The sequence below is a fragment of the Pleurodeles waltl genome, chromosome 3_1, assembly GCF_031143425.1.
Source record: "Pleurodeles waltl isolate 20211129_DDA chromosome 3_1, aPleWal1.hap1.20221129, whole genome shotgun sequence".
Taxonomy (NCBI): domain Eukaryota; kingdom Metazoa; phylum Chordata; class Amphibia; order Caudata; family Salamandridae; genus Pleurodeles; species Pleurodeles waltl.
The window spans coordinates 34,764,329-34,791,132 of NC_090440.1; the positions used below are offsets into that span (position 1 = coordinate 34,764,329).

General features: G+C 47.5%; 1 protein-coding gene across 2 annotated transcripts in view; it reads right to left on the minus strand.

Annotated features, from left to right (window-relative positions):
• Nucleotides 1-26,804, minus strand: part of LOC138283737 (astacin-like metalloendopeptidase) — a 301,255-nt gene that overhangs the window by 195,315 nt on the left and 79,136 nt on the right. For both annotated transcript variants that reach the window (XM_069221780.1, XM_069221781.1), the window contains 2 exons: nt 25,427-25,561; nt 22,521-22,638 (listed from right to left, as the gene is read on the minus strand). In XM_069221780.1, the coding sequence (XP_069077881.1) occupies nt 22,521-22,638; nt 25,427-25,561 (253 nt within the window). The remainder of the gene's footprint in view (nt 1-22,520; nt 22,639-25,426; nt 25,562-26,804) is intronic.

Genomic DNA, 26,804 nt, shown 5'->3' on the forward strand with positions numbered 1-26,804 from the left:
TAGTGGAATGTGCTTTGACTTTAAAATGAAGGAAAACATCACAAAATAAAGCGAAAAGAGTGCTGAAACTTTTCAAACACTCACCTCCAGTCACAGATTAGGGGGGTGCGACATGCTCTGCTTCGCTGGAGGAGCTAACAGAGTTTTTGGAACTCTGTGTTCCGCTTGGAGCGCAGAGTACACCAAAAAACTCTGTTAGCCCCACCAGCAGAGCAGTGCTCATCCGGTACATGCTGCAGCCCGGATGGGCTGCACAGAGCAAGCATAGACAGTCTGTGCTTGCACGGTGCAGCTGATAACTGGGCTGCAGTGCACCAGAACAGAGGAGGGAGACAGCCGCTGAAAAAGAGGACCACCCCATCCCCCCTGAGAAGACCCAGGTAAGTCCTCCACTTCTCTCCTCTCCTCATGGTCGTTGTTTGTGCACACTGGTGCACAAACAAGGACTGTAACAGCCGCTTTCACTGGCTATGGCCCTGACCTGAATTCAGATTCAATGTGCAAAAATCCAGCAGGACTCCTCTGCATCGTTTATTCAATTTCTGGCTACCGGGACTGCAACTGGACCCCCCAGGAACTGACAATCTGGAACTCCAGTGACAACTCCGCTCTGCAACATTATTTTTCCGGCTCTTTCCAGCAACTGCAACATTTCCTGGGCTGTGCATCCTCTGAGGGCAACAAGTTTTCAGCCTGCACAAGAGGCAAGAAGGAATCGCCCTTGGAGTGAAGGAGTCACTCCCCTGCATCCGCAGGAACCAACTACAATGACGTCTGACTGCATGGATCCTCTCCCCCGCAGAACTGCGTGGATCCTGCAACACAGGTGGTGGTCTGGAGTGGTCCTCTCAGTCCTCTTTACCAGCTGTCCAAATTGGGAGACGGTGAGCCCTTGTGTCTCCTTGCAGGGCAGTACCCCTTTGCATAGTGACTCTTGCAGCTACCAAGGCTTGTTTGCTCTTCTTCTAAGTGATCTTCAGGCTTCCTGTAGCACCGGCCCCCAGTACCTCTTCCTGTCTTGCCCGGTGTCCTGTCTGCTGCTCAAGTGATGTGGGATCCTTCTTCAGGTGTGCAGAGTGGCCTCACTGCTGCCTGTGAGTTGCCTGTAGGGGCTGCATCCTCGTCTTCTGACTCTCCTCACTGCTGAGGGCGACCTAGGACTCCCCTCCTTGGGTTGAGTCCTCCTGGACCTTTTTGGTCCCCGGTAGCTCTGCAACTCTTCATCTGCAACGTTTGCGTTTGTCAATGCTTGTTGGTGGTTTTCCAACACCACTACCTGACTGCAACTCTTGTTCTGTCATGGGACATCGTCTGCATCACTTATGAAATTCTTCTCCTGCTCCGGTGCTGCACAGCTGACTCTTTCTCTCCACCGTTAACCTGGTCCTGCATCTCTAGAAGGGTAGGTAGTGGCTCCTGTCAGAGGCTGGCCCTCTATCTAGTGTGCAAAACTAGGCACACTATGCAAGGGGTCCAAGCAACCACATGTTGGTTTCCAGAGGTAAAAATTTGAGCACCTGATGCTCCAATTTTTAAGGTAGCTGGTCGAGCAGTTTGGCTAATCCAGGAGATGTGTTAATTATTTGCTGTACTCACAAATCCAATCATGAACCACATACACTCAATGAATAACTCAAGAGCATATTTTATAAAAATATTTCAAACTTTTCTATAATTGTTAAGACCAAGATCTTTAAGATATGTTAAGTACTTTTTGAGAAATTCATTTTCAAAGTTTTGTTAGTCTTTCTGTGAGTAATTACACACCACTTGAATCAATAGGCAGTCACTTTTAAAAATGCATTACAAATCGAACAATTGAGCTACCAGTCTCTTCTTTTGAAAGAAGGATGGCCACAGCAGTCGGTGGGCACCTCATGCCAGCTGGAGAGCCTCGGTTGGCTCCCGTTTCCGGTGGAAGCAGTTTTGGAAAGTCTCTTTGCACAGGCACAGGGCTACCTGGAGCGGCCACTTGGAAAAGGAGCTGGTTTGCAGATTTAAAGATGGTGCCTTGGGATCCCCTTGGGCTGTTAAGGTTGCAAGGTGTTGGGGCCCCAGGGAACACAGCTGGTTCCTCGTTGCAGGGTGCTGGGCAGCTGGATGAAGGGCGAATAGGAGATCCAGGAGCTGTGTGCAACGGAGTCCTTTTGAGCTTGAGGTGAGTCTCTTTGAGAGATGCTTACAGGACAACGGGGGAACTCTGGCTGGAGGTCCGGGGTGTTCCTTAAGTCCCTTGATTGGGGCTTCCTCCTGTTCCTTTTTCAGCTCCAAGGGAGCTGGTTTTCTGGTTGTCCGATGTCAGCTGACCAGTACCCAGGGTAATGGCATAACTAGGCTACTGGAGGGCGCAGTGCCACCAAACTGGGCAGACTTATACGCCACGTCTGGGTGATTGTTGGTGTGTTGTCGGGTCCAGCTGTGACTTCCAGTTGCAGAGATATTGGCCAGTCAGTGAAGTGACCCTTACTGGCTTTGTGGTTCTTGCTTGGTTTTGAGTGGTGTCTCCACTCAGAGGGGAGCTTGGGGGTGATTCTTGAAGCCTGGGGGTCCCCTGGCTTTTTGGGGGTTGCTCCAGTGTCCAGCTCCTCCTCAGCGATGATTTTCGGGTCCTGGGTGCAGCAGGCAGGGTTTGGCACCTTTCCTTGTGCAGCAGGTCCACAGTTCTCTTGCTTTGGATCTTCTTTGGTGCTGGTCTTCCTTGTCTTTTCCAAATCCGATTTCTTGGTCTAGGGGAGCCCACTAAATACTGAATTTAGTGGGCATTTTAGGGGGAACCTAGTAGTGTCCAATGGGACATTTACCCTTGGGTGGCTACACCCACTACAGTGACTATTTCCTGTGGAAGGGTCACTTCCCTAAACCTAATTAGCTATTTTCCTGCCATCCAACATGGAGGAAAATGAAATGAAGCATCCACTTTGCCTGCAAGCCCCTAGTGTTGGTGCATGCTCAGTGAGGCCACTCCTCTTACCCTTTGTGTGATTTCCCTTCTTTGCTCCCTCCAAAAGTGGGGGCTTGCAAAGGGGGAGGCCATCTGCTGCTAGCAGCAGGTCTGGGGGTCGGGTTTCAAGGGTGGTAGCCCTTTGAAGCTCATTGCCAGGACAGAGCACATTCCTGAGGTAGGGGGTCTGAGCTCCTCCACCCAGGAAGGGCATTGTCTTACAAACCAGAGAGATAGGGCGCTTCCCCAGGTTTGTATATTGGCTGTCTGGATGCAGCAGGCTTTCTGGAACCAGTCAGCAACCATGCCAGGATAGTTAATTTTTGCATGGGTCACCTCTAAGTTGACCCCTGGGTACATTTTATAATAAATCCAGTTTGGATTTATCATTTTGAGTTGTTTGATACCAAACAACCCAGGGTTCAGAATAGCCATTATGTAGCTGGGAAACTCGTATCACATATATTAAAATGGCTGCTCTGTTCACTCACTATGCCCCAGGTTTGGCAAAGACACAGTGGGGGCATATTGCTCATGCAATTATGCCCTCCCTAGAGTATGGTGCACCCTGCCTTAGGGCTGGGAGGCCTGCTAGAGGCGTGACTTACCCATCACATAAGAAGTGTATGGTGGACAGGGCATATAGGGAATGTGCCATGTCAAGTTTGGATTTTCGGTTTGCACCAGGGCACTCAGCCTGCTAAGGCAGTGTTGGGTTCATCCGGATGCATGGCCCTTGAGAGTGGCACAATCAGTCACTTATCAGTCACTTATCCTAGAACCCCATGCCCTGAGTACCCAAGTACCTTTTACTAGGGACTTATAGTGGCAGCTAACGGTGTATTCAATTGCTTTCACAACGTTTAAGGGAAAGAACACTGGCACTGGGAACCTGGTTACCTGCACTCCAGTCCAAGTTGTTCAAGTTTAATTTTATTGACACAGTTAATTAAAACCATTGCGATTCCAAAATGCATAATAATATAAATACTTTGCCTACTCATTATGTTAATAGAGGCCCATAATAAAAACATAAAAGCTTATTTGAAACTAAAACATATCATGGTAAAGAGTTGTGCATAGCTAAAATGTTCTCCACTAATTCCAACCTTGGTCTTGGACTTAACTTTAGGACTTTCTTGCTCCCTTACGAACACTATAATAGTAGATGAGTAAAAGCTGAGTTAGAATCCTAAGTAGTACCTAGGGCTGTTTCCTGGCTGGAACTAAACTTTCGGAGCTTTACTAATCATAAAATGATGGCCCTTGGACACTCGGCTTCAACTTTATTCACTAATTCTTTATGAGCCTGTACCATAAATTTGGTCCCTCGACAAGAAAATGGGATTGAAAGTCCGCTAAGCCAGCTCATAATGGGCGGCCAGTGGCATGGGCGGTGCAGGGGCCCCCAGGGGCGCCAAGACACACGTTACCGCCAGCCTCTTCCTGGCTGTGACAACCGCCAGAAACAGGCTGGCGGTAAGGGGGGCAGAATCCCCATGGCAGCGCTGCTTGCAGCGCTGCCATGGTGGATTCGCCCAGCCGGGGCAAAAACGGCGGGAAACCGCCGGCCCCGGTTTTCTGACCGCGGCTTTACCGCCGTGGTCAGAATGGGCAATGAAGCACCGCCAGCCTGTTGGCGGTGCTTCCGTCATCCGCGACCCTGGCGGTCATAGACCGCCAGGGTCAGAATGACCGCCATAATGTCCTGAGGCCTAGCAAAGCCGGGCACACACAAAAAATGTGTTCTAATGACTCTTGCGGTACCCACACAGTCGACAGAAATGTGTCAGATCCTACTGTCTCCATGAAGGGACCATATCCTTCGTTTCCATCATTCCAAAGCGGAAAAGCATAAACCGATGTTTCAGTGACTGGTTGAAGTTTGCTGCTAGGTATTCCTGTGCCCGTAAAGTTTTGTATGATGTTATTACAGTCCAGGCGTGTTGTCTGCTTGCCAGTTTTTGTTTATCAGAATTTAAAGATTTCTTCTTAGTGACAGCGTTTGCCTTCTGGAAAAAACTCCTTTTTGTTCAGGTTCTGGTCCTAGGCTTCTAGCAAACCTAGGGCCAGATGTATAAAAAAACCAAATTGCATTTCTTAAATAGCGAATTTTAAGAAATCGCTATTTAAGAAATGCAAAATGGTATGTATGATTTTTGCGATTCGGTAATAGAGATTTCTTAAAATTCGCAAATGCTATTACCGAATCGCAAATAGAGAATCCAACTCTAGTTGCACCTATGGGCCTGCTGCAAATGGTTTTGCACTTCCTAAATTGGGAATTCCAGTTAGGAATTTGCAATTTAGGAAATGCAAATCCCAGGGTGCTGCGGGCCTAAGGCCCCCTCTGCTGCACCCCAAAAATATTTTTGCGAACATGTGAACCACACACATGCCTTAGGGGCATGTGTGCGCTACATGTCAATTTTAAAAATGCATTTAAAATGCATTTTTAAAATTTGCACATGGTTACCACCAAACTTTTGTTGGTGGTAATTGCATTTCCTAAATGCCCAATTTGCATTTAGGAAATGCTTGATACATGTGCTTAAGAAATCGCAAATAAGGATTCCTTATTTGCGATTTCCTATTTAGAGAAATTTGCGATTCTCTAAATGGGGTCGCAATTTTAGCGATTCCTTAAAATTGCACTGCAAATGCCTTTCATACATTCTGAAAGGCATTTTTGCATTCGCAAACGGACAAATTTTGCGATTCGCACCGTTTGCAAATGCAAAATCGCTTGATACATCTGGCCCCTAGTGCTTTAATGCAGTTATTTAAGTGATGACCCCAAGTGCTTTTATCATTGTGTCACTGTTGCTCCTCAATTTCCATCCAACATAGGTTGTTTAGAGTACCAGTCTCAGCTGCACGCATCCTCCAGCATAGTTTAATGAAGGCACATCTACTCTGAAATTCATAGTTTTTCAGACCCAATTCTAAACGAACCTGAGCTGGAGATGCTGGTCGTGGTATCCGAAAAACTGTTTTGTAGGCCTTCATCTGGACTTGATTGAAAAAAACTGCCTCCTTGCCCAGCATAATTTCGGCGCCATAAGTGATGGTGGGCATTAGCTGCGCTGCCATGACAGAAAGCAGGTGAGTGTATGAAGGGCAGCTCAGTTTTTGTTTTAGAACTTTAAAACCATAGGTCAGTGTCAACTAGGCGGACAACCTTAGTTTTACTCAAATTCAATTCTAGGCCTTGCATTGTTATGTATGTATAAAATGCATTGATGCTATGCTGTTGCCCAACAGGTGTTTGGCTGATTAGAACTATGTCGTCTGCGTACAGTAGCCATGCAATTCCTTTCTTGGCCAATACTGGCGGGTGGCTATTTACGGGCGCTAGAGCCTCGGCTAGGTCTGCAAGATATAAGTTGAACAGCGTGGGAGCCAATACACACCCTTGTTTAAGTCCTTTTGCTGTTAATATTCTCTTGGTGAGGTGGCTGCCCTCTCCAATTTTTACTTGCGCCCAAGTACCTGTGTACAAGTCCATCATTGCACTAAGAAGGCTGCATGGTAAGCCCCACCCTTTCAGTTTCTCCCATAGGCGGGTTCTTGGTATTCAATCAAAAGCTTCCTTTAGATCAATAAAGCATGCAAGTAGCCTTTTTTTCTTAAGCCTGGCTTTGTTTCCCAGCAGGGCCAGGGTTGCCAGGTTGGTGGAAGCACCCATACCAGCTCTGAAACCTGTCTGGCATTGTGGAATTAACTGTCTGTCATGAATCCATTCTGCTAGTTGTTGCAGTAGGCAGGATGCGTAGAGTTTTGCTTCCACGTCTATCAATGCTATTAGCCTGTAGTTTGAAGGATTTGCGGGGTTACCTGCTTTGTATATAGGGTGAATAATGCTGCCTTTCCATGCATCTGGGAGACCCGTAGTGCCTCAGAGCTCATTAAAAGGCAGCGCCAAATAATACGCCCAGAATGAAGGGTCTCCTCTAAACAAGGCGTTCGGAATACCGTTCTGACCAGCTGCCCCTTCCATTTTTAGTTTCTTGATAAGGCTTGTCAGCATTTCTATGTCAATGGTCATTAGTGCATGCTTTCCTTCATTTCCGTTTAGAGTTAAGTCTGTTTGCGTTGTCACTCTGAAGCCAAAGTTAATCTAGCTTAAGTCATTGGCTATCTGTGAGGCCTCCTTCTTCGCATGGTGCTCTGGGAGTGAGAACATTGTACGTGGGCTTCCCATGTGGCTGCATTGATACCTGCATTCGTGTGTCGATTTTGTCCCTTAGTTAGTCAGTTTATTAGTTCCCAGAACTTTCTGTTATTTTTCTGTTTGTTGGCCATAAGCAGCTTGGTCCACAGATCCTCGTGATAACTCTGTTTTGCCATCCAGAAGTTTTTCTTATATTTGGCTCTTAATTCAGAAAGCCGAGTGTCATCAGATGTCCTCCCCCAGTGTATGTCCTTTAGGACTTTTTTTGATTCTCTAGAGACTTGATTCTTCAGATTGCACAATGTCCTGTTGAACCATGGCTTTTCTTCTTTGTGACTCTTGACTTTGTTTTTTAACTCTATGACCGAAATTGGGAGACTTTTTTTGATGGAAAATGTATTTATTAAAGAATCACACAAGTGCATCCAAGCGATCACTCGTTCTCCTTAGAGGTGGTCTTCTAGTTCCTGCGCTCTTAGTGATTCTTTGAGCTCTTTAGTTGTGCCTGCACTGCGGTACACTTCTTCCATTACTTTGTCGAGGCCCGTCCCCTTCCATTTCAGTTTTTTTGTATCATAAGTCACTGGGGCTGAAATTATGATATTGGCAGTGGGGAGCCGATTCCATTAATTCCGGATGTTAATAAGGTGTGGAAAGTGATCGCTCTCTGTGCGTTGTTGGATCCTATATGCTGAAACCAGTGGCAATGCTGTATCGTTTATTAACGGAAAGTCGATGTCGGATGTTTTTGTGCCACTTGAAAAAGTTACTTGTGCGGATGAGGCGTCCTCAGGGAGAGGCGTCAGGCAGCGCAAACCCAGGGTTTCAAACTTTATATATGTGCAGGTTCCATTAGGGTGTTTTGTGCTGCCTTTTCTCAAATTAAGGTTGAAATCGCCAGACAAAATGAGGATTGCGTCCTTATTTTGTTTCTGCAGCATTTTTAGAACACTGGTCAATGTTTTAATGTTTTCACTGTTTTGGATTTTGTTAGGGTGTATGTATACGTTGATCAACAGTAAAGTTCTGTTGTTGCCTGATGGCGCCCGATGTACCAATTTTATTGGAAGCAGCCAGTCAATTCCCAGGTCGATCTGTTTCATCACCCAGTGGATTTTTGTGGAGCAAAACGTTGTGAGGCCCCCCTTGGAATGTCCATGTTTTTGAGGTTGTTTTGCAGAGACGTCTATCCCAGAATAACCCGAAATTTGTATCGGCTCCATGGACCATGTTTCCTGCAACATGATGATTTCAACCTGCTGAAGGAAACTCAGAGCCGCCCTGTCGGTAACCAGATTTTTTAAACCGTTTGTGTTCTAGGAGAAAATATGGATATATTCTGGGTTTTCGTCAGGACCATATGTAATTGTCATTTAAATTTTGCCTTCCAGCCTGTTTGACTGTTGAGGGAGTACCAATGACGATCTGTTGGTGCATGCCAGGATGGAACGTGCTTTGGTGCTTTACAATTGTAATGTGGTCCTAACTGCTTAGGGAGGTTTCTACTCCCACGGCCCCTTTTAAGATTGACCCGCCCTTCTTTTGTTGTGGTACCAGAAGGTTAGGGTATCTGGGCAGTTCTAGTTTTTGCTGGACGATGCCCCATGCGCTAAACATATGTTGATCTGCTAGAATTTGGTCAATAATGGCGGACGTGGCCCAGCATGTCAGCGTGGCCTCTTTATCTTTATTGTTTGGATGTGGAGTGAACTCCACAGTCATCAGTTCTGTTGTTGAAATGTGAGCCCGGGGCAAAATCGCATTTATTAACTTCAGTATCGTACCTCTATTTAGAATGTCAAAAGCCCCCTTCGAATTATAGGAAAGAATGAAAAGTAATTTATTTTCCTCTGAGGCCGTATTGTCCTGCGTTATCTGATGTCCTGGGATTCTTTTTTGTGCCGCGCTGTTTGTGCAATCATCTGACCAAGGATGGTAACCATGATCTAAAATCTGTTTGTTGTTGCCTGCAGGTTGATTTGTTATGGTCATGTTGTGTGCGGAGCTTGTGCATTGAGGGTTATGTTCCCAGGGTTTGCCAGTTTCCAGCCTGTCAGTAGACCGCTGAGTTCCCTGTTCTGGGCACTGCCTGATGATTGTTCTATTTCCCTGGAATTCTCTTAAGGCCGTCTCTCCGTGCAAAAGGCTGCTACCCTGCTGGTTGCTGGATCGGGGGGTTTTCGGAGACTGTTGCTGTGATGTTGATTGATTAACAAAAGTGCTTGGTTCGCCCGTAGAATTGTCCTCGCTGGCTGGCCGTTCTGCCCTGATCTGTCTAGATTGGTAGATCTTGTTTCTGTTTTCAGTGCTTTCTGATGCCTTGGACTGCGTGCCATTTGATTTAGCAAACGATTTCCATATACAGCTTTGCTAGACACCCTTAGTTTTTTTCTGTGCCTTCCTTTTTCGTTTCTTTTCCCGTTTCGTAAGGGATGATTCCTCCACTATTGAATTGTTGGGAATTAAGTACGTCGATCCACCTGTGAGGGGTCCCATTTCTTGTGTACTAAGGCATGATCTGCCCTCTGTGTATCTCTGAGACATTCCCTCTCCGGATAAGTGAATATCCTTGATATTATTGCTTTCCTCATGGGATATCTTTGCGTTTTGTGGGTTATCCTTCTTCGTTTGTTTTTTGGGGATCTTCTTGCCACAACTACTAAGATGCTCTTCAGTTCTAAGGGTCTGGATTTTTACCTCTTTCAAGATGTCGTTTAGGATATACAGGGATCTTTGTGAGTTATCGCCTGTGGTGGAGCACTGACATGTCACCTGCTGAGTGTATGAATGGGTTTGACCCCTCTTTATCAGATCATTCAAGGATTGTAGCTTGTTGTCGATGCTTACAATGTGGATGGCCAGGATGTTGTGTAAATCTACCTGAGTGTCTTGATTATCTGCTTGAAATTGGATGGCTGCTGATATCGTGTCCATTGTTGCTAGCAAGGCCTTCCACGAGTCTCCAGATGTTGATGGTTCTACATTTACTTTAGCCCCCGTTGTATGGTCTAGTGAGTCTTCAAGTTCCTCTAGTTGCTCTGGTTGTTCCGTTGCCATGACAGCTGAAGATACATGCGTGTCGAATGTTGTTGTAGTTGTTATATTACAAGATTGGAGATCTTTTCGTGGTGAGCTTGTACTACAGGTAGATCTCATTTTTGTTTTGTTGTTTGTAAACTGAGTGCTCTGAGGTGTATCTGAGCAAGTATCTGAAAGGTCTATCAGCGGAAATTCCTCAATTATTATACAGACGGTGTCGTTCTCTACTTGCGAGGGTTGTTTGGAAAAAGGAGTGCAGCACAGACTCTCACCCCAGTTGTTCCAGTTACTGAGGTTTAAAGTGGAAAAAGTATCATCTAGGTAACATCTGTGAATTTCTGCGCTGATCGTTAAGCCGGTTTTATTTGGCTGGAGAATTGGTATGTTGATTTTTCCCAGGTCCGCACAGGTCCTTACGATGTCCTGTGCAGTCTTCACGTCAGCTGCACATGTTGTCTCGGAGTCGTTGGCAGGAGCTATACCCATTAAGGTGCTGGTGGGGTTCGATTCCTTCTTAGTGAGCAAGAAGTCTGTGATTTTGAATCCTGCTCTTTTTCCCTTGCTTGGAGATTTGCAAGGCGATTTCTTTGTTTGTGCCGGGTTTGGGGGTACCTTCCTTTCTGTAGATTCATTTTTTGGCTCGTGCTGGCCTTCCCCTGGCGAGCCTTGCCTTTGCCTCTTTACTGCTTTTTTCCTTCCACGTGTTAATGTCATCCTTGCTGCCACCCCTGGGTTGACAGACAATATCTGAGTGCTTTCGACTGGTAATTGATTTTAGATTGTGTGTGTGCTAATCACAATTATCTGTTTCTGGCTGCGTTGGCGCTGGGAGAGCGGCGTGCAGCCAAGTGCTTTAGGTGATTCGTGATCACTGCCTTACTGCTAGTTTGCCAGTTCCCACACGGTCACTAAGTTTCACTGTGTTTCACTGTGTTTCACTGTGTTTGTTGTATGTTCTTTGTCCCAGGAATTCTGGGCTCTGCAGTCTGAGGGTGCCTGGAAACCTGAGAGCTGGATGTGCCTTACCTTGCGCACCCCGTGACGTCGCTTTAGCTGTATCAGTTGTGAGCGGAGTAGTTGTACATCTTCAGTACCTTTGCTAGGAGTGTGCTTTTGTGGTTTTGAGAGCTTGTAGTAGTAGGGGCCCAGGCACGATGTCTGCCCTGCAGGACCGGCGGGATCGGGAGCTGCTGGTGGGTAGAATCTCACGTCCGTGTCACTGCCCACATCAAGCACAGAACCCCACTGCTCTTCCTCTGCCTCTTAACTCACGGCCGTTAAGTTCAGAAACACATACATCCGAAAGATGTATCCCAGGCTCACTCGCGCAAAAGCCTCTCCTTTCCCATTTCAATCCAATCCTGGTTGCACGAATTTGCTTAGTGAGGAAGAGAGCCGAGTGGAATCAGGGAACTCCGAACTAGCGGGGAAGTCCAGGGAAGAAAGGGACCTCGGGCAGTAGGTAACTTGTGCGATTCTGCTCTTCGCTGGCAGCAATTTGTGGATTTCTTTTCAGGCTTGGGCTGCGCTTCGTGTCCCCCGCAGAAGGATGCAGCAGAACCGGCGGATCCCCGCGGCCCTGCTCCTCTGTGATCCTGTTCCGCGATCTGTCCCCGGGCACTGGAGGAAGAGCAGGCTCGGCGGTCCGCTCTCGGAGCACAATTCACGCAAAGGCACTGAGCGCCGAGCAGCACTGCCAACTCTCGGAGTGAGAAGGAGCCGCACGCTTCGGGAAAGAAGCCCAAAACAGCCCAGCCTTTAGGACAATCCCAGGCACCCCTGGCTGGGATGGGAGCGGGTTCTATCTCGCGGGGCGGGGGCCAGTGGCGATCAGTTCCTTAACGGGAAAGAGAGTACATCGATTGCAGCCCCAGGGACTGCACGCGCCGGCCGTGTGCGCCCCCGGTGTGACAAAGGCGGCTGCGGGGAGTGGAGCGGAGCCTAGTCCGCCGGCGGCTCCTCCTGTGGACGGGTCACGGCCCCCCTCCACCTGGCACCCTTGGCTCTCAGCATAGCTCCGGCGGCGAGTCTGGGAGTCCGTGGGGCCCAGCGATCAAAGGCTGCGGGTACGTTGTCTCCTGACCGGGGTGCCGCCGCGGGTGTCGCCGCTTGTTGCGCGCGGACCTGGCTTCGCTGGAGGTGGCGAGGGATCCGACTGGAAGACAGGCAGCAAGTCAGCCAGGAAGTCAGGCATCAGGGACTACAAGATTGAAGGCTACGGCAGATCGAAGCAATCTAGGTGGAAAGTACCAGTGAAAGCTTTGTCTGAGGTAATCAGGGCCAATGCCGTGAAGTGCCGTAAAGGCAGTCCAAGTTGCATACGGAAACCAGGCAAACAAATGGGGGGGTTCTGCAACAAGGTGCCAGTCTCTCACACAACTCCCACCAGCCCACAGGCCAGGAGACTCAGCCAACATCTGAGAGAGGCTTCCTAGTCTGTCAGGTGAGGAAGAGAAGGGAGACAGGCTGGTTAGTTGCAGGGCCTACCCTGCCTTATTTCCTACTGTCCAGTAATTCCATCTGAGGAACTGACTCACCTCAATAGATATAGGACGCAATCTGAAATGTCTTTTACCTGTACTAACAGTGTCTGTATTTTTCCCTTCTGTCTTGGGGTCAGAGGTGTCCACCTCTGCTATCCCTATCTTAGCCAGGCCAACCCCTGGTTTACCCAAAGAGGCTACTAATAACTGGAGTAACCCACCATGACCAACAGGGTCAGGGGGCTTAACTTACTAATTGGTATGGGGTCAGACCGCCATGCCAAGGACAGTACAGCCATAAAGGCTAACACCCAGCAGAGGCTACTGACAGCTGTCAGTGTCCAGAACCACACCTTTAGCTCCATTCCCACAGGTGATAGGGCTAACTTACAGGCTTCTTGGGGTTCAGGGAGCCTATCTGCTATAAGGGAGTGGGGCATCTCTACATCCTACAGGGAACACTCTCCTTCCACTCTCCTTTCTGCCAGCTGAGGAGCTACAAACTCAGGCTGAGCAGGTACATGATTAGTCAGGTTTTCTTAGGAGTCAAGCTGGGCTGCACCAGTTCCAACAGTGGAGTTCTTCACTAATGGAGTAGAAACTCCTCGGCTCTCTGGTGCCTTAGTTAAAGGTTGCCCACCTTTCCTTTTCTTCTGCTTTCCCTTTTTCTTATGTGGCCTACTTGCACTCACTGCAGGGGCAGCACATCCAGAATCCTTGGGAGAGGGCTGGCACTCGACCAGTTCCTCTTTTGGGCACTGACCAAAATCTGGGTGGCCATTTCCAAGGAGACAGTAAAGGGTGAGGTCTGTACTGACTACCACCCTTCTCCAGCTAAGGGACCCATCTATCTCTATAGGCACTACAGCTACTGGCCTATCAGTGACTTTCCCTGGGATAACCTTTACCCTGGCAGTCTCTCCTGGAATATACTGGTTTGAGAGCACCAGCCTGTCATGCACAATTGTGTGACTAGCACATGTGTCACTCAGGGCAGTGGTTGGGATTCCATTTACCAGTAGGTGGTGAAAGTGGCTACTCACCTCTGGAATCTTCAACTCACCTGTGTGGCCCACTGTAAGGAAATGCCTCCTTGGCATGGTTACCCCCTGACCTTTTGCCTTTGCTGATGCCAAGTTATGATTTGAAAGTGTGCTGAGGCCTGCTAACCAGGCCCCAGCACCAGTGTTCTTTCCCTAAACTGTACCTTTGTCTCCTCAATTGGCACACCGTGGCATCCAGGTAAGTCCCTTGTAACTGGTACCCCTGGTACCAAGGGCCCTGATGCCAGGGAAGGTCTCTAAGGGCTGCAACATGTCTTATGCCACCCTGGGGACCCCTCACTTAGCACAGACACACTGCTTGCCAGCTTGTGTGTGCTGGTGGGGAGAAAATGACTAAGTCGACATGGCACTCCCCTCAGGGTGCCATGCCAACCTCACACTGCCCATGGCATAGATAAGTCACCCCTCTAGCAGGCCTTACAGCCTTAAGGCAGGGTGCACTATACCATAGGTGAGGGCATAGGTGCATGAGCACTATGCCCCTACAGTGTCTAAGCAAAACCTTAGACATTGTAAGTGCAGGGTAGCCATAAGAGTATATGGTCTGGGAGTCTGTCAAACACGAACTCCACAGCACCATAATGGCTACACTGAAAACTGGGAAGTTTGGTATCAAACTTCTCAGCACAATAAATGCACACTGATGCCAGTGTACATTTTATTGTGAAATACACCCAGAGGGCATCATAGAGATGCCCCCTGAAAACATACCCGACTTACACTGTGGGCTGACTAGTTTTACCAGCCTGCCACACACCAGACATGTTGCTGGCCACATGGGGAGAGTGCCTTTGTCACTCTGTGGCTAGTAACAAAGCCTGTACTGGGTGTAGGTGCTTCTCACCTCCCCCTGCAGGAGCTGTAACACCTGGCGGTGAGCCCCCTTTGTTACAGCGCCACAGGGCATCCCAGCTAGTGGAGATGCCCGCCCCCTCCGGCCACGGCCCCACTTTTGCCGGCAAGGCCGGAAAAAATAATGAGAAAAACAAGGAGGAGTCACTGGCCAGTCAGGACAACCCCTAAGGTGTCCTGAGCTGAGGTGACTCTGACTTTTAGAAATCCTCCATCTTGCAGATGGAGGATTCCCCCAATAGGATTAGGGATGTGCCCCCCTCCCCTAAGGGAGGAGGCACAAAGAAGGTGTAGCCATTGGCTACTAACCCCCAGACCTAAACACACCCCTAAATTGAGTATTTAGGGGCTCCCAGAACTGAGGAAGATAGATTCATGCAACCTGAAGACGAAGAAGGACTGCTGACCTGAAGCCCTGCAGAGAAGACGGAGACACCAACTGCTTTGGCCCCAGCCCTACCGGCCTGTCTCCCCACTTCAAGAAAAACTGCAACAGCGACGCGTCCCCCACGGTCCAGTGACCTCTGAAGCCTCAGAGGACTACCGTGCATCTAAAAGGACCAAGAACTCCCGAGGACAGCAGACCTGTTCCACAAATACTGAAACTTGCAACAAAGAAACAACTTTTAAAGGACTCCACGTTTCCTGCCGGAAGCGTGAGACTTTCCACTCTGCACCCGACGCCCCCGGCTTGACCTGCGGAGAAACAACACTACAGGGAGGGCTCCCTGCGACTGCGAGCCCGTGGGTAGTCAGAGTTGACCCCCCCTGAGACCCCACAGCGACGCCTGCAGAAGGAATCCAGAGGCTCCCCCTGACCGCAACTGCCTGCTTCAAAGAACCGATGCCTGGTAAAGACACTGCACCCGCAGCCCCCAGGACCTGAAGGATCCAACCTCCAGTGCAGGAGCGACCCCCAGATGGCCCTCTCCCTTGCCCAGGTGGTGGCTACCCCGAGGAGCCCCCCCTTGCCTGCCTGCTTCGCTGAAGAGACCCCTGGGTCTCCCATTGAAACCAATTGCAAACCCGACGCCTTTTTGCACTGTGTACCCGGCCGCCCCTGTGCCGCTGAGGGTGTACTTTTTGTGCTGACTTGTGTCCCCCCTGTTGCCCTACAAAACCCCCCTGGTCTGCCCTCCGAAGTCGGGGGTACTTACCTGCTGGCAGACTGGAACCGGGGCACCCCTTCTCCTTTGAAGCCTATGCGTTTTGGGCACCACTTTGACCTCTGCACCTGACCGGCCCTGAGCTGCTGGTGTGGTAACTTTGGGGTTGCCCTGAACCCCCAACGGTGGGCAACCTTGGACCCAACTTTGAACCCTGTAGGTGGTTTACTTACCTGCAAAAACTAACCAAAACTTACCTCCCCCAGGAACTGTTGAAAATTGCACTGTCTAGTTTTAAAATAGCTTATTGCCATTTTTGCTAAAACTGTACATGATAGTGTTGATTCAAAGTTCCTAAGATACCTGAGTAAAATACCTTTCATTTGATGTATTACTTCTAAATCTTGAACCTGTGGTTCTTAAAATAAACTAAGAAAATATACTTTTCTATATAAAAACCTATTGGCCTGGAATTGTATTTGAGTGTGTGTTCCTCATGTATTGCCTGTTTGTGAACAACAAATGCTTAACACTACCCTCTGATAAGCCTACTGCTCGACCACACTACCACAAAATAGAGCATTATAATTATCTCTTTTTGCCACTATCTTACCTCTAAGGGGAACCCTTGGACTCTGTGCATGCTATTTCTTACTTTGAAATAGTACATACAGAGCCAACTTCCTACACCCACTTTCCAGTTAAAGGCTATGAGGACCTCCTCATCCGAGGAGTCACCCCAATGGCTACACTGGTTGCCCCTGGGGGCTTACTAGTGGGTCTGTTTTCAGGACAAGAAGTGCCCTTGGTGTGGTACCCTGTCTTTTGACAGTTGTGACGCCATAGCTTAGTGGCATCCGACTTTTTACCCTGGTACACACCTTTGTTTTCTCAGGTGTCTTTGGGCCCACCCTCCTGGACAGATGTTTGGGGGCCTAAGGACTCCTTTTCTTTATTTCTAGGGTGCTCCATTTTGTTCTCTTGGGGGGGCTTCCCTGACTCTTTCTTTTGGTCACCCCCTCCAGTTCTAGTTTTGGACACACTAGTTCTCACCCAATGACCAGCCTTCCTCCCAGACTCTTGGGGGGAGGCTGGTCCCAAATCTACTAGGTACTTGTGCAACTTTTCTTGGACACAATTACTCAAAATGTGTTTTTTCATCATTAAACTGTACAGTCCTTCATAATCATGGACCTTGATGCCTTCTAACCCACCACCTAGCATCTTTACTGAGAAGTCTACAAATTCTACCCAGGACTGACTCTGGGATTTTTGAGTCCCCCTGAATTTTAAGTGGTATTCATCAGTGTTAAATCCGAAGCTCTCAATCAGGGTACCCTTCATGAGGTCATAGGATTTAGCATCTATTTCGCTCAGTGTCAGGAGCCTATCTCTGCACATTCCTGATAACGATTCCCATAATAGAGTGCTCCAGTGCTTCTTTTGGACATCCCTCCCAATGCAGGGTCTGTCAAAGGCAATGAACCATTTTTGGATATCATCTCCTTCTTGGTAGGGGGAGGGCAACTCATTTTGCGAGTCTTCGGTTGAAAGATTTCTCTTCCTCCCTATTTATTAGTATGCTGCAACCAGAAATGGGTCCTAGGCCTAACCCTTTTCTTTGTTTCTCTATTTCCAAGAGCTGCCTCTCCAAGGCCAGTCTCTTAGTCAGCCTGGCAATATCGGGTCTGTTTCTAAGGGTGCTCTAGAGCTGCTGAGGGAAGAGGAGCTTCCTCCATCCCCATTCTCCACAGGATCTTCACCCATCACAGATGCAGTGCCATCATTCTCATCTGGGGGATGATCTCTTTATTACTGGGCCACCAGAAACCTAAGTTTATCTGTTTTGGGGCTCTTTCAAGCCGGAATTTTGTATAGTTTGCAGAGTCCCCTTAATTGGTAATAGGTATATGCATCACAAGGTTCCAGGCTGAGCTCCTGGGTTCTGGCCTCTGTGTCAGACATTTTCATCTCACTAAAGTTGGGACCTTTTTGGAATTTAGAACTCCGCTTTTTGGATAACCAACTAAAGCAAAGACTTTTAACCTTTTTCTAAAGTTGTAGGGGCCTAACCAGGGCCATAACAATTACTTTAAAAAATGTGTAAAATGTTGGTAGTTATTTAGAAAAATCAAAAACAATGATCTAAAGACAATTTAGAGAGTTATTCATGTGTTAACACAATTGTAAGAGTGGTATCAGCAAACACAAAGACTCTATCACACCGCTGATACATCAAATGTCAGAGGCTGGCCCTCTATGTAGTGTGCAAAACTAGGCACACTATGCAGGGGGTCTAGGCAACCACACATTGGTTTCCAGAGGTAAACATTAGACCACCTAATGCTCCAAGGTCGGTGGTCAAGGCGCTGGGCTAATCCAGGAGATGTGCTAAATATTTGCTGTACTCACAAATCCAATCATGCACCACACACACTCAAAGAATAACTCGAGACCAGATTATATAAAAATACTTCAGACGTTTGTATTAATTTTTAAGACCAAGAAATTTAAGATATGTTGAGTACTTTTTGAGAATTTTTTTTTCAATGTTTTGTTAAAGTTAGTCTTTCTGTGCGTAATTTCGCACCACTGGAATTAATAGGCAGTCACTTTTTAAAAAATCATTAAAAAACATACAGTTGAGTTACCAGTTTCTTCTTTTGCAGGATGGCCGCAGCAGTTGGTGGGGACATCTAGCTAGCTAGCTGAAGAGCCTCAGGCGGCTCCCGGTTCCGGCTGGAGCAGTGTTGGAAAGTCTCTTGGCACAGGACCACCTGAGGGGCCACTTGAAGACAGAGCTGGTTTGCAGATTTAAAGATGGTGCCTTGGGATCCTTTGGGCTGTTGAAGTCGCAAGGGGTTGGGGACTCGTGGAGCACAGTTGGCTCCTTGTTACAGGGCACAGGGTGGCCTGATGCATGGCGAGTTGGAGATCCAGGAGCTGTGCACAACAAAGACCATTGGAGCTGGAGGTGAGTCTCTTTGCTTCTTACAGGACAACGGGGGCACTCTGGTCAGAGATCCAGGGTGTTCCTGAAGTTCCTTGACTGGAGTTCCTCCTGATCCTTTTTCAGCTCTGATGGAGCTGTTTTTTTGGTTGTCCAACGTCAGCTGACCAGTACCAAGGGTATTGGCATAACTCGGCCACTGGAGGGCACAGTGCCACCAAACGTGGAACACTTATAGGTCACATCCAGGCGGTTGGTTGTTGGTCTGTCGTCGGGTCCAGCTGAGACTTCTGGTTGTGGAGATATTGGCTGGTCATTGAAGTGACCCTCACTGGCTTGTTGGTTCTTGCTTGGTTTTTGAGTGGTGCCTCCACTCAGAGGGGAGATCTCGGGTGATTCTTGAAGCCTGGAGTCCCCTGGTCCAGTGTCCAGCTCCTCCTCAGCAGCGATTTTGAGGTCCTGCGTGCAGCAGGCTGGGTTTGGCGGCTTTTTTTGTGCAGCAGGTCCATAGTTTTCTTGCTTTGGATATTCTTTGGTGCTGGTCTTCTTTGTCTTTTCCAAATCCAATTTCTTGGTCTAGGGGAGCCCACTAAATACTTGGGTGGCTACACCCACTACAGTGACCACTTCCTGTGGAAAGGGTCACTTCCCTAAACCTAATTGGCTATTTTCCTGCCATCCAACATAGAGGAAAATTAAATGAAGGGTCCACTTCACCTGCAAGACCCTCGTTGTAATATATGCTCAGTGAGGCCACTCCTCCTACCCTTTGCATGGTTTCCCCCTTTGCTCCTTCCAAAAGTGGGGGGTTGCAAAGGGGGAGACCATCTGCTGCTAGCAGCAGGCCTGGGGGTCGAGTTTCAAGGGCGGAAACCCTTTGAAGCTCACTGCCACGGCAGTGCACATTCCTGAGGGAGGGGGTGTTAGCTCCTCCACCCAGGAAGAACATTGTTTTACAAACCAGAGAGACAGGGATTTTCCCCAGGTTTGAATATTGGCTGTTTGGATGTGGCAGGCTTGCTGGAACCAGTCAGCAACCATGCCAGGATAGTTAGTTTTTGCAGGGGGCACCTCTAACGTGACCCCTGGGTACATTTTATAATAAATCCAGTACTGGTACCAGTTTGGATTTATCATTCTGAGTTGCTTGATACCAAATAACCCAGGGTTCAGAGTAGCCATTATGTAGCAGGGAAACTCGTATTGACCAATCTCCAGCACATATATTAAAATGGCTGCTCTGTTCGCTCACTACGTCCCAGGTTTGGCAAGGACACAGTGGGTTTAGTGAAAACCAGGTACTTACCTCTCCTAACCTGGTCACTTGGGGGCATTCTGGTACTTACCATTTGGGATTCCTAATTTCTCCAGCTCCAGCACAGATTCTACTTCCTTGGGTGTGGGACTGCTTCTTAGTATATGGTTTGATCCCCCCCAGGGCCTCCACTATTTTTTCACTGTTTGCTATTGCTTTCTATGCTAATCACTATCTTCTAATGTGTGTATATTATTGTGTCTACTCACCTCTTAGTGGAGTATCGCCTATACAGTATTTTAGTATTTGTGTTACCATAATAAAGTATCTTTATGTTTGCAACACTCTGAGGTTCAAGTGTGTAAGTACTGTGTGACTCTAGTGGTATTGCATAAGCTTTGCATGTCTTGGCTGCTCATACACAGCTACCTCTAGAGAGCTCTGGCTTCCTAGACACTGGGGGTCATTATCAACACGGCTGGAAACCCTGCGTGTTCATGCTGGCGGTCTTTTCACAGACTGCCAGCCCCCTTGAGATCCCGCCGGCCGTATAATGGACATTCTGCTGGGCCGGGACATTGCTGATGGCGTCAATGCCGCTGTGCGGCAGGTGCAGCAGTACCCGTTGCGCAGATCACTGCCTGTAAATCGGGCAGTGACCTGCGTGACGGGACACTGCACAGGGTCCCCTGCACTGGCCATGCCAAGTGCATAGGCAGGGCAGAGGCCCCCAGGGGGACCCCGGAGCACCCCTTCCGGGAGCCTTTCCCTGGTGGGAAAACCCGCCAGGGAAAGGCTGGAGGAACAAGGGTTCTTTATCCACAGGGCAGTGCTGCTTGCAGCGCTGCCCTGTCGGAAAAAGTATTTCGCCATCGTCAGGCTGCCTGTCGGCAGTAGCCTGGCGCTGGCAGAGTGGCGGCCCTCCCTGTGTTCATAATATGGTGGTTCAGACCGCCATGCCGGTGGCGGTATTTTCCGCCACAGCCGGCAAGGCGGTCTGAACCGCCATTTTCGTAATCAGGTCCACTGTCTGCACCTCACTAACAGGAGATACCTGGTATAAGGTGATAACATCATAGGTGCTCACCACATACCAGGCCAGCTTCCTACAGTTACATTCTCACCTAATTGTTACGTTTTTGGTCTCGTTGACAAGGTTTTCATTGATGGTGCCATAGATGTCGGTTTTATTTGCTTTGTCGACGATGAGGTCGTCAATGGTGATGTCATCATTGATGACACAGTCTTCATCAACGGAGTGGTTTTCAATGATGGCGTGGTTTTCGTCAATGGCATGGTCTTCGTCTATGGTATATCCATCGTTGACAGTGCTGTCGTTGTCAACATTGGGATTGTTGTCGACTCTGAGGTCGTGTTTGCTGTTGCTGGCCGTCGTCAATGACACAGTTCTCGTTGTCGACACTGTAACCGTCTGCGAGCTGGTCGTTGATGGTGCCATAAGGAGCATTTTAACTTTGACGGACTTCGACGATCATTTTGACGACAACGCTAAGGTCAAATATGTCTTTTCTGTCAACTTTTGTTTTTTAAACAGTGGCTCAGAATAGGATTTTACAGGCTTTATTGATATTACACAGAGGGAGTGGTAGATTTAGATCTGGTTTCTGTCTTTCCAATTTTTTCCTCCTGAGAGGAGCCTGTAGACCTTTTTCTGAGTCTGAGCTGAGCCATGGAGTGACGTCTCCTTCTTCTTAGATCTTGATTGAGAGGTGGCAGATCTATCATTTTCCTCAGATATATTTTTGTTTTTTGGCTTTTAGAGCCAAATCAAAAGTCCCTCTCTATCTCTAAAGGTTTTAGTAGAAAAAGTCCTGCAGAATTTACAATCTTTTACGTGGTGGGCTGGGTGAGGCCATAGATATAATCCTTGTGAGGATCTTCTGAATGCAGCCTTTGATTACCACAGGTCGCACATGTTCATAATAATAAATTTTCAGCATTCCTGACATACTGGAACACAGTTGAAAGTATTCTAGTTGAAATTCTGAAGAAAACTAATTAGAGCTCAGGGAGACTCCCTTTCACACAACATGCAGTAGAATATCTGGGGGAAGATGCCTCTGTTGGGAGTGTTCTAAAGGGTGCTGTCGCCTCATTGACTGTAGTTTGGATCATTTTAAATTATATGAATAAGCTATTGAATTCCATGTCTTTTGCCACTGTAAGCTATGCTAATTACTTCAACTGCTTTAGAATTTGCAGTGGGACTCCTACCTCGATGATGGGCGTGATTCAAGCATGTGAATTTATGAAAGATGTTCCAATAATGGAGAACTGAAATGTACGTAAAGCTCTTTGAAAAGCACCTTGCCAATTAGAATACTATCTCTGTAATAAGGAAAACAGGTCTCAGAAGGTTTTCTGCTTACAGAGTAGAAGGTGTCCATCCTCGTCTCGTCACTGAGCTAGCAATGACCAATGTGCATGTAAAGCCCTGACATATGGCTGTGTGTGTGTTTTTTGTGACACTGCCAGACCCGATGCTTCAAGTCTGCTTTCATGGTAATTATTGTGGAGATGACACCACAAGGGTTTTGCAAATATATGAGGTAAAAGGTAGAAACTAGCCGTGGCATTATGTCCAAGTGAGATTGTTTGTTTATATTTGTAGGGTCTGAGAAGACATAATACATACCCATTCCCAGAGCTGATATTTAAGTAGTCGGTCTCCATTTTGCGGTCGGTGAACTGGATGCAGGTCAGCGTGTTGAACTCCTGTAGTGCTGCCCGGATCAGAGCCTTCTGGCTATCGCCTGAGAGAGGGTGGGACAAAAGGGATTTCAAGCAGAGTTAGGATGGAAGGAAGATGGTACTGACTCTTGTAGATCTACACCAGTACTTCCTAGAAGTCACAAACCACAAACATAACAGCTGCATGACAACCAGCATAGGTGTCAGTGCTACATCAATCTATGAGAAAATCAGATAAATCTTGGGAGGTATTTAGAATGACCTGCCATTGATTCGACCTAAGTTACAATGGTCTTCAAAGCCACCAGGTGTCTGCTCCAACCCATATTAGCCAAAAATGTGCAGGTATTCTCCATCCCCTGATACTGCAAAGACACCTTAACCAGTATTTGGAAGGGGCCTGGGTGTCCCATTAAAAGAAACTGATAACCACTGTACCACTCTGCCCTACTGAGCTTACACTCTAGGCGGAGATCCAATCCAATACCCACTGTCTGAAAGAAAACCCACCTAGGAGCAAGTTCATTTTTCCTGGTATGTTTATGTGTGTATTGTTACTCTTTCTCTACACTCATGGTGACTAATACAGCACCTTTTTCACAGCATGTCCATGTCTACCATTGGAGACACAATGACACGATGTACTGGAAGAGCAATCTTGCAGATGCTTTTACAGAAACATAATATTTTCTTATTTAACATATGTTATAATCTTTCTCTCTTTCTCTTACTCATTATCTAGGTTGGACAATCATTTACTCATTACACCAGGTATTATTTTCAAGGACAACACCTTTACCACACATGAGAATTTAGATGTGGGGTAGGGTTGCACCCCCACAGTATTTTAGGAACTGAAGAAGCACAGTGGATACGTTTTGGGGCATTAAGGCGCAAAACATGTCGACCTGAATGCATGCACTTATATTTTAGGCTGCTTGGGTACATTATACCCCCATAGTAGACCTGACCATCTTGTTAGATTTTTAACCCTGTTAAGAGTGCCACCATATCAAAGGATCTATTTGACATCTCCTAAACAGTTTTATCTTCGCTCACCTGCACATACACTATCACTCCACCCCACACACCTAGGATACCCTCACACATTTACTACTCATCATATAGCATAACTGAAAAAAGATCTCCGCTAAAGGGACCATTCGTGGGGCCCGTAGGACACTGCTGAGCTTGTCCTACGAGGAGCATGTCCTATGATGAAGCATGAAATCCCTAAGGGATGTGTGAGGGCATGAAGAAATAATTTTTAGGGTTCCCTGCCTCTGTCTCATCCTCCACCCAGTTCTCTTCCTTTCTCTTTAACAGGAACAGTACCTCCCTCTTTTCTTAAAGGGAAACTACTAGCCTGTATTACGAAGGAGAGCCACTATGTCCCATAAGTCTGTATTGTGAAGAAGAGCTCCTAACTCTCATCAGACTGTACTGTGAAGGAGAACCCCTAAATCCTATCAGCCTGTATTATGAAGGAGAAATTTTACATCCCATCTGCCTTTATTGTGAAGGAGAACCACCTGCCTGCATTATGAATGAGAGCCCCTAACTCCCATCAGTCTTTACAACCTGTATAGTGAAGGAGAATCCCTAAATCCTATTAGGATGTACTGTGAAGGAGAGACACTATGGCCCTCATTATGACATTGACAGTAAAACCCGCCCACTGCCGTGGCGACGGTTGCCAAAATACCATCGCCGCTGCTACCAGCTGTCTGCCAAATTTTGACCGTAGCCGGAATTCCGCCAGAAGGATGGCGGAATTCCAGCTGCAGCCATGGCAGCAGATGGCGGTAAGGTGGCGCTGCTGCCACCAGAAGGGCCACACCAGTAGACCGCAGCAGACCATGTCATGGCACATGATACGGCCTGACGGTGTTCTGTTGGTGGATGCTGCTGCTGGCAGCAGCGCCACGTCCCGTCTCCTGCCGAAGGACCCCCTGAAATCAGGTAAGTCGGGTATTCCAACAGGGGAGTGGGGTGGGGTGTTGTGTGTTGTGGAGGTGTGTGTGAATGTGCGTGAATGCAGGTGTGTGTTGCCTGTTGTATGTGTGTGCATGTATGGATGTGTGAGTGCGTGTATGTTGTGTTGTGTGCATGCATGTGTGCATGTATGTAAGTCAGTGTGTGTGAATGGATGTATGCATGCGTGGATGAATGTGGGTATGAGTGTGTATATGCGTGTGTACGATGGTGCGTGAAGGTGCATGTATGTTGGGGGGGTCTGGAGTGGAAGAGGGTGAGGGGGAAACCGGGGGAGTGGGAGGGGAATGGAGAAGACCCCTATCAGTGAGAGGGGAGGGATTCCCTGTCACTGATAGTGCCTACCGCCATGGTTTTCGTGGTGGTAAGTAAGCCACGAAAACCATGGCGGTAGGTGGGGTCATAATCCCGCCGGTGGGCTAATGACGCTCGCTTAGCTGGGGACTGAATTCTCCAGCCCAGCAGCTGTTACCGCCGTGGCAGACGGAGTGGTATATTGGGGCTTCGGCTTGAGCCAAACCGCCAATGTCATATTAATGGGAAAAGTACCGCCAGCCTGTTGGCAGTACTTTTCTCCATTGTAATGAGGGCCTATGTCCCATCGGCCAGTCTAATAAAGAAATTAACATGCACCTGAGATAATATAGTAACCCGTCCACTTATCACACACATCAACCAGTATATGTAGAAGGAGTGCTCACTCCTGATGTCATCCAGTATTATTAAGGCTTCCCTCCCAACCAGTCAGTATTACATGATGACTTATCCCTCTCCACCAGGCAGCCGGTGGAGCCCAGTTTTAAAGCATAGTGCTGTAACCACCCAGTATATGGAAGAACAATACATATATCTCACTAAATTCAGGATCTAGAACGAAGGGCACAGTGACGATCCCACTGCTGGACTGTGGCCAGATGCATTGATTACACTTCACAGCACTGCGGAAGAGCTGCATCTTGATGTCCCCCTGGAGCAAGGTGATCGAACTTCCTGAAAAAAGAGGAAATGAGGGCTTGAGAAGGGGACTGTCACTTACAAACAGTGATATCATGGTTTGTAAAACACTCTTGCTGCACACACTGATAGTCCGATATTTTAAAGATTAAGGGACAATATTGTTTATCAGGTAGCAGAAACAGAGATTACATTGTGGCTGATCTTGTCTCAACAAAGAACGAATTTATTGACAGTATTTGTCTCTATGATAGTAGGTAGGTTAGGTTAGTCATTAGAGAAGGAACATGCAGTTTCTATTCAGCCAGCTTCTGAGGCAGGCACAATAGCCACAAACATGCTAGGTTTTCAGGATTGGCGCGCCTTGGACCAAGGGTGTCGACCACTGCCATCTACAACATTTATCATGCCATCATTCCAATTTCACTCGCATACTGACCAATCTCCAAACCCATTTCCAACCCTTCGACCATCATTCAGCAATACTCTGTCTTAAAAGACATTAAAGTATCTCTCTTGGAAAGTTTGAAAGATCCTCCATGTACATGGCTGAATCGAATACACGCCCATGATAGACGTCGCCACTGAGGTATGGTTTTTGAAAAAACGCAATGCCAATTTTTCCCTTCACTTGGTCAGATCAGTACATACTAAGGTAACATTTGTTTCCATCCCAGAGGTCAATGTTGCTCTAAAGGTAACTGACACCAAACAGTTTGAAAGTGTTTTGTGCCCCTTTCCAACTGGAAATGCACGAGACAGGGAATCCTCAGTATGGCCGAGGATAATGGAGTGCATTTGGGGCGGGGACAGCTGAAGTATTGTCAGCTCACCCAGTTTTAGATGAGCAGAAAACATTTTTCTTCTGAGCACATGCTTAATTTAATGCTACTAGGAACTGTGTCAAACCTGGGGCTACTGGAAAATGTCAGGCATTTTTTTCACAATTTCCAGTAAAAACCTATATATTTGTAAAATTGTTGTATAAAATGAACGGATGGTCCCTTCAAAAATATCGCAGAATAATCTCAGGCCTGATGTACAAAACCTTTTTTTTACATGTTCGAAAAACAATTTTGACTGTTTGGGACTGTAAAATTATTTTCTAATGTGTACTAATCCCTTCTAAGGAGTTGGTAAGTTGTTACATGACACGGTGGTCTTAATACCCAGCAAGCCACCATCCCTGTGATGCCATCCAATCAGATTTGTAGCCTACCTCATTAATATTCAGGAAGGTCGGATTGAGACCCACTCCAATTAAGAATTTTGCAAAATG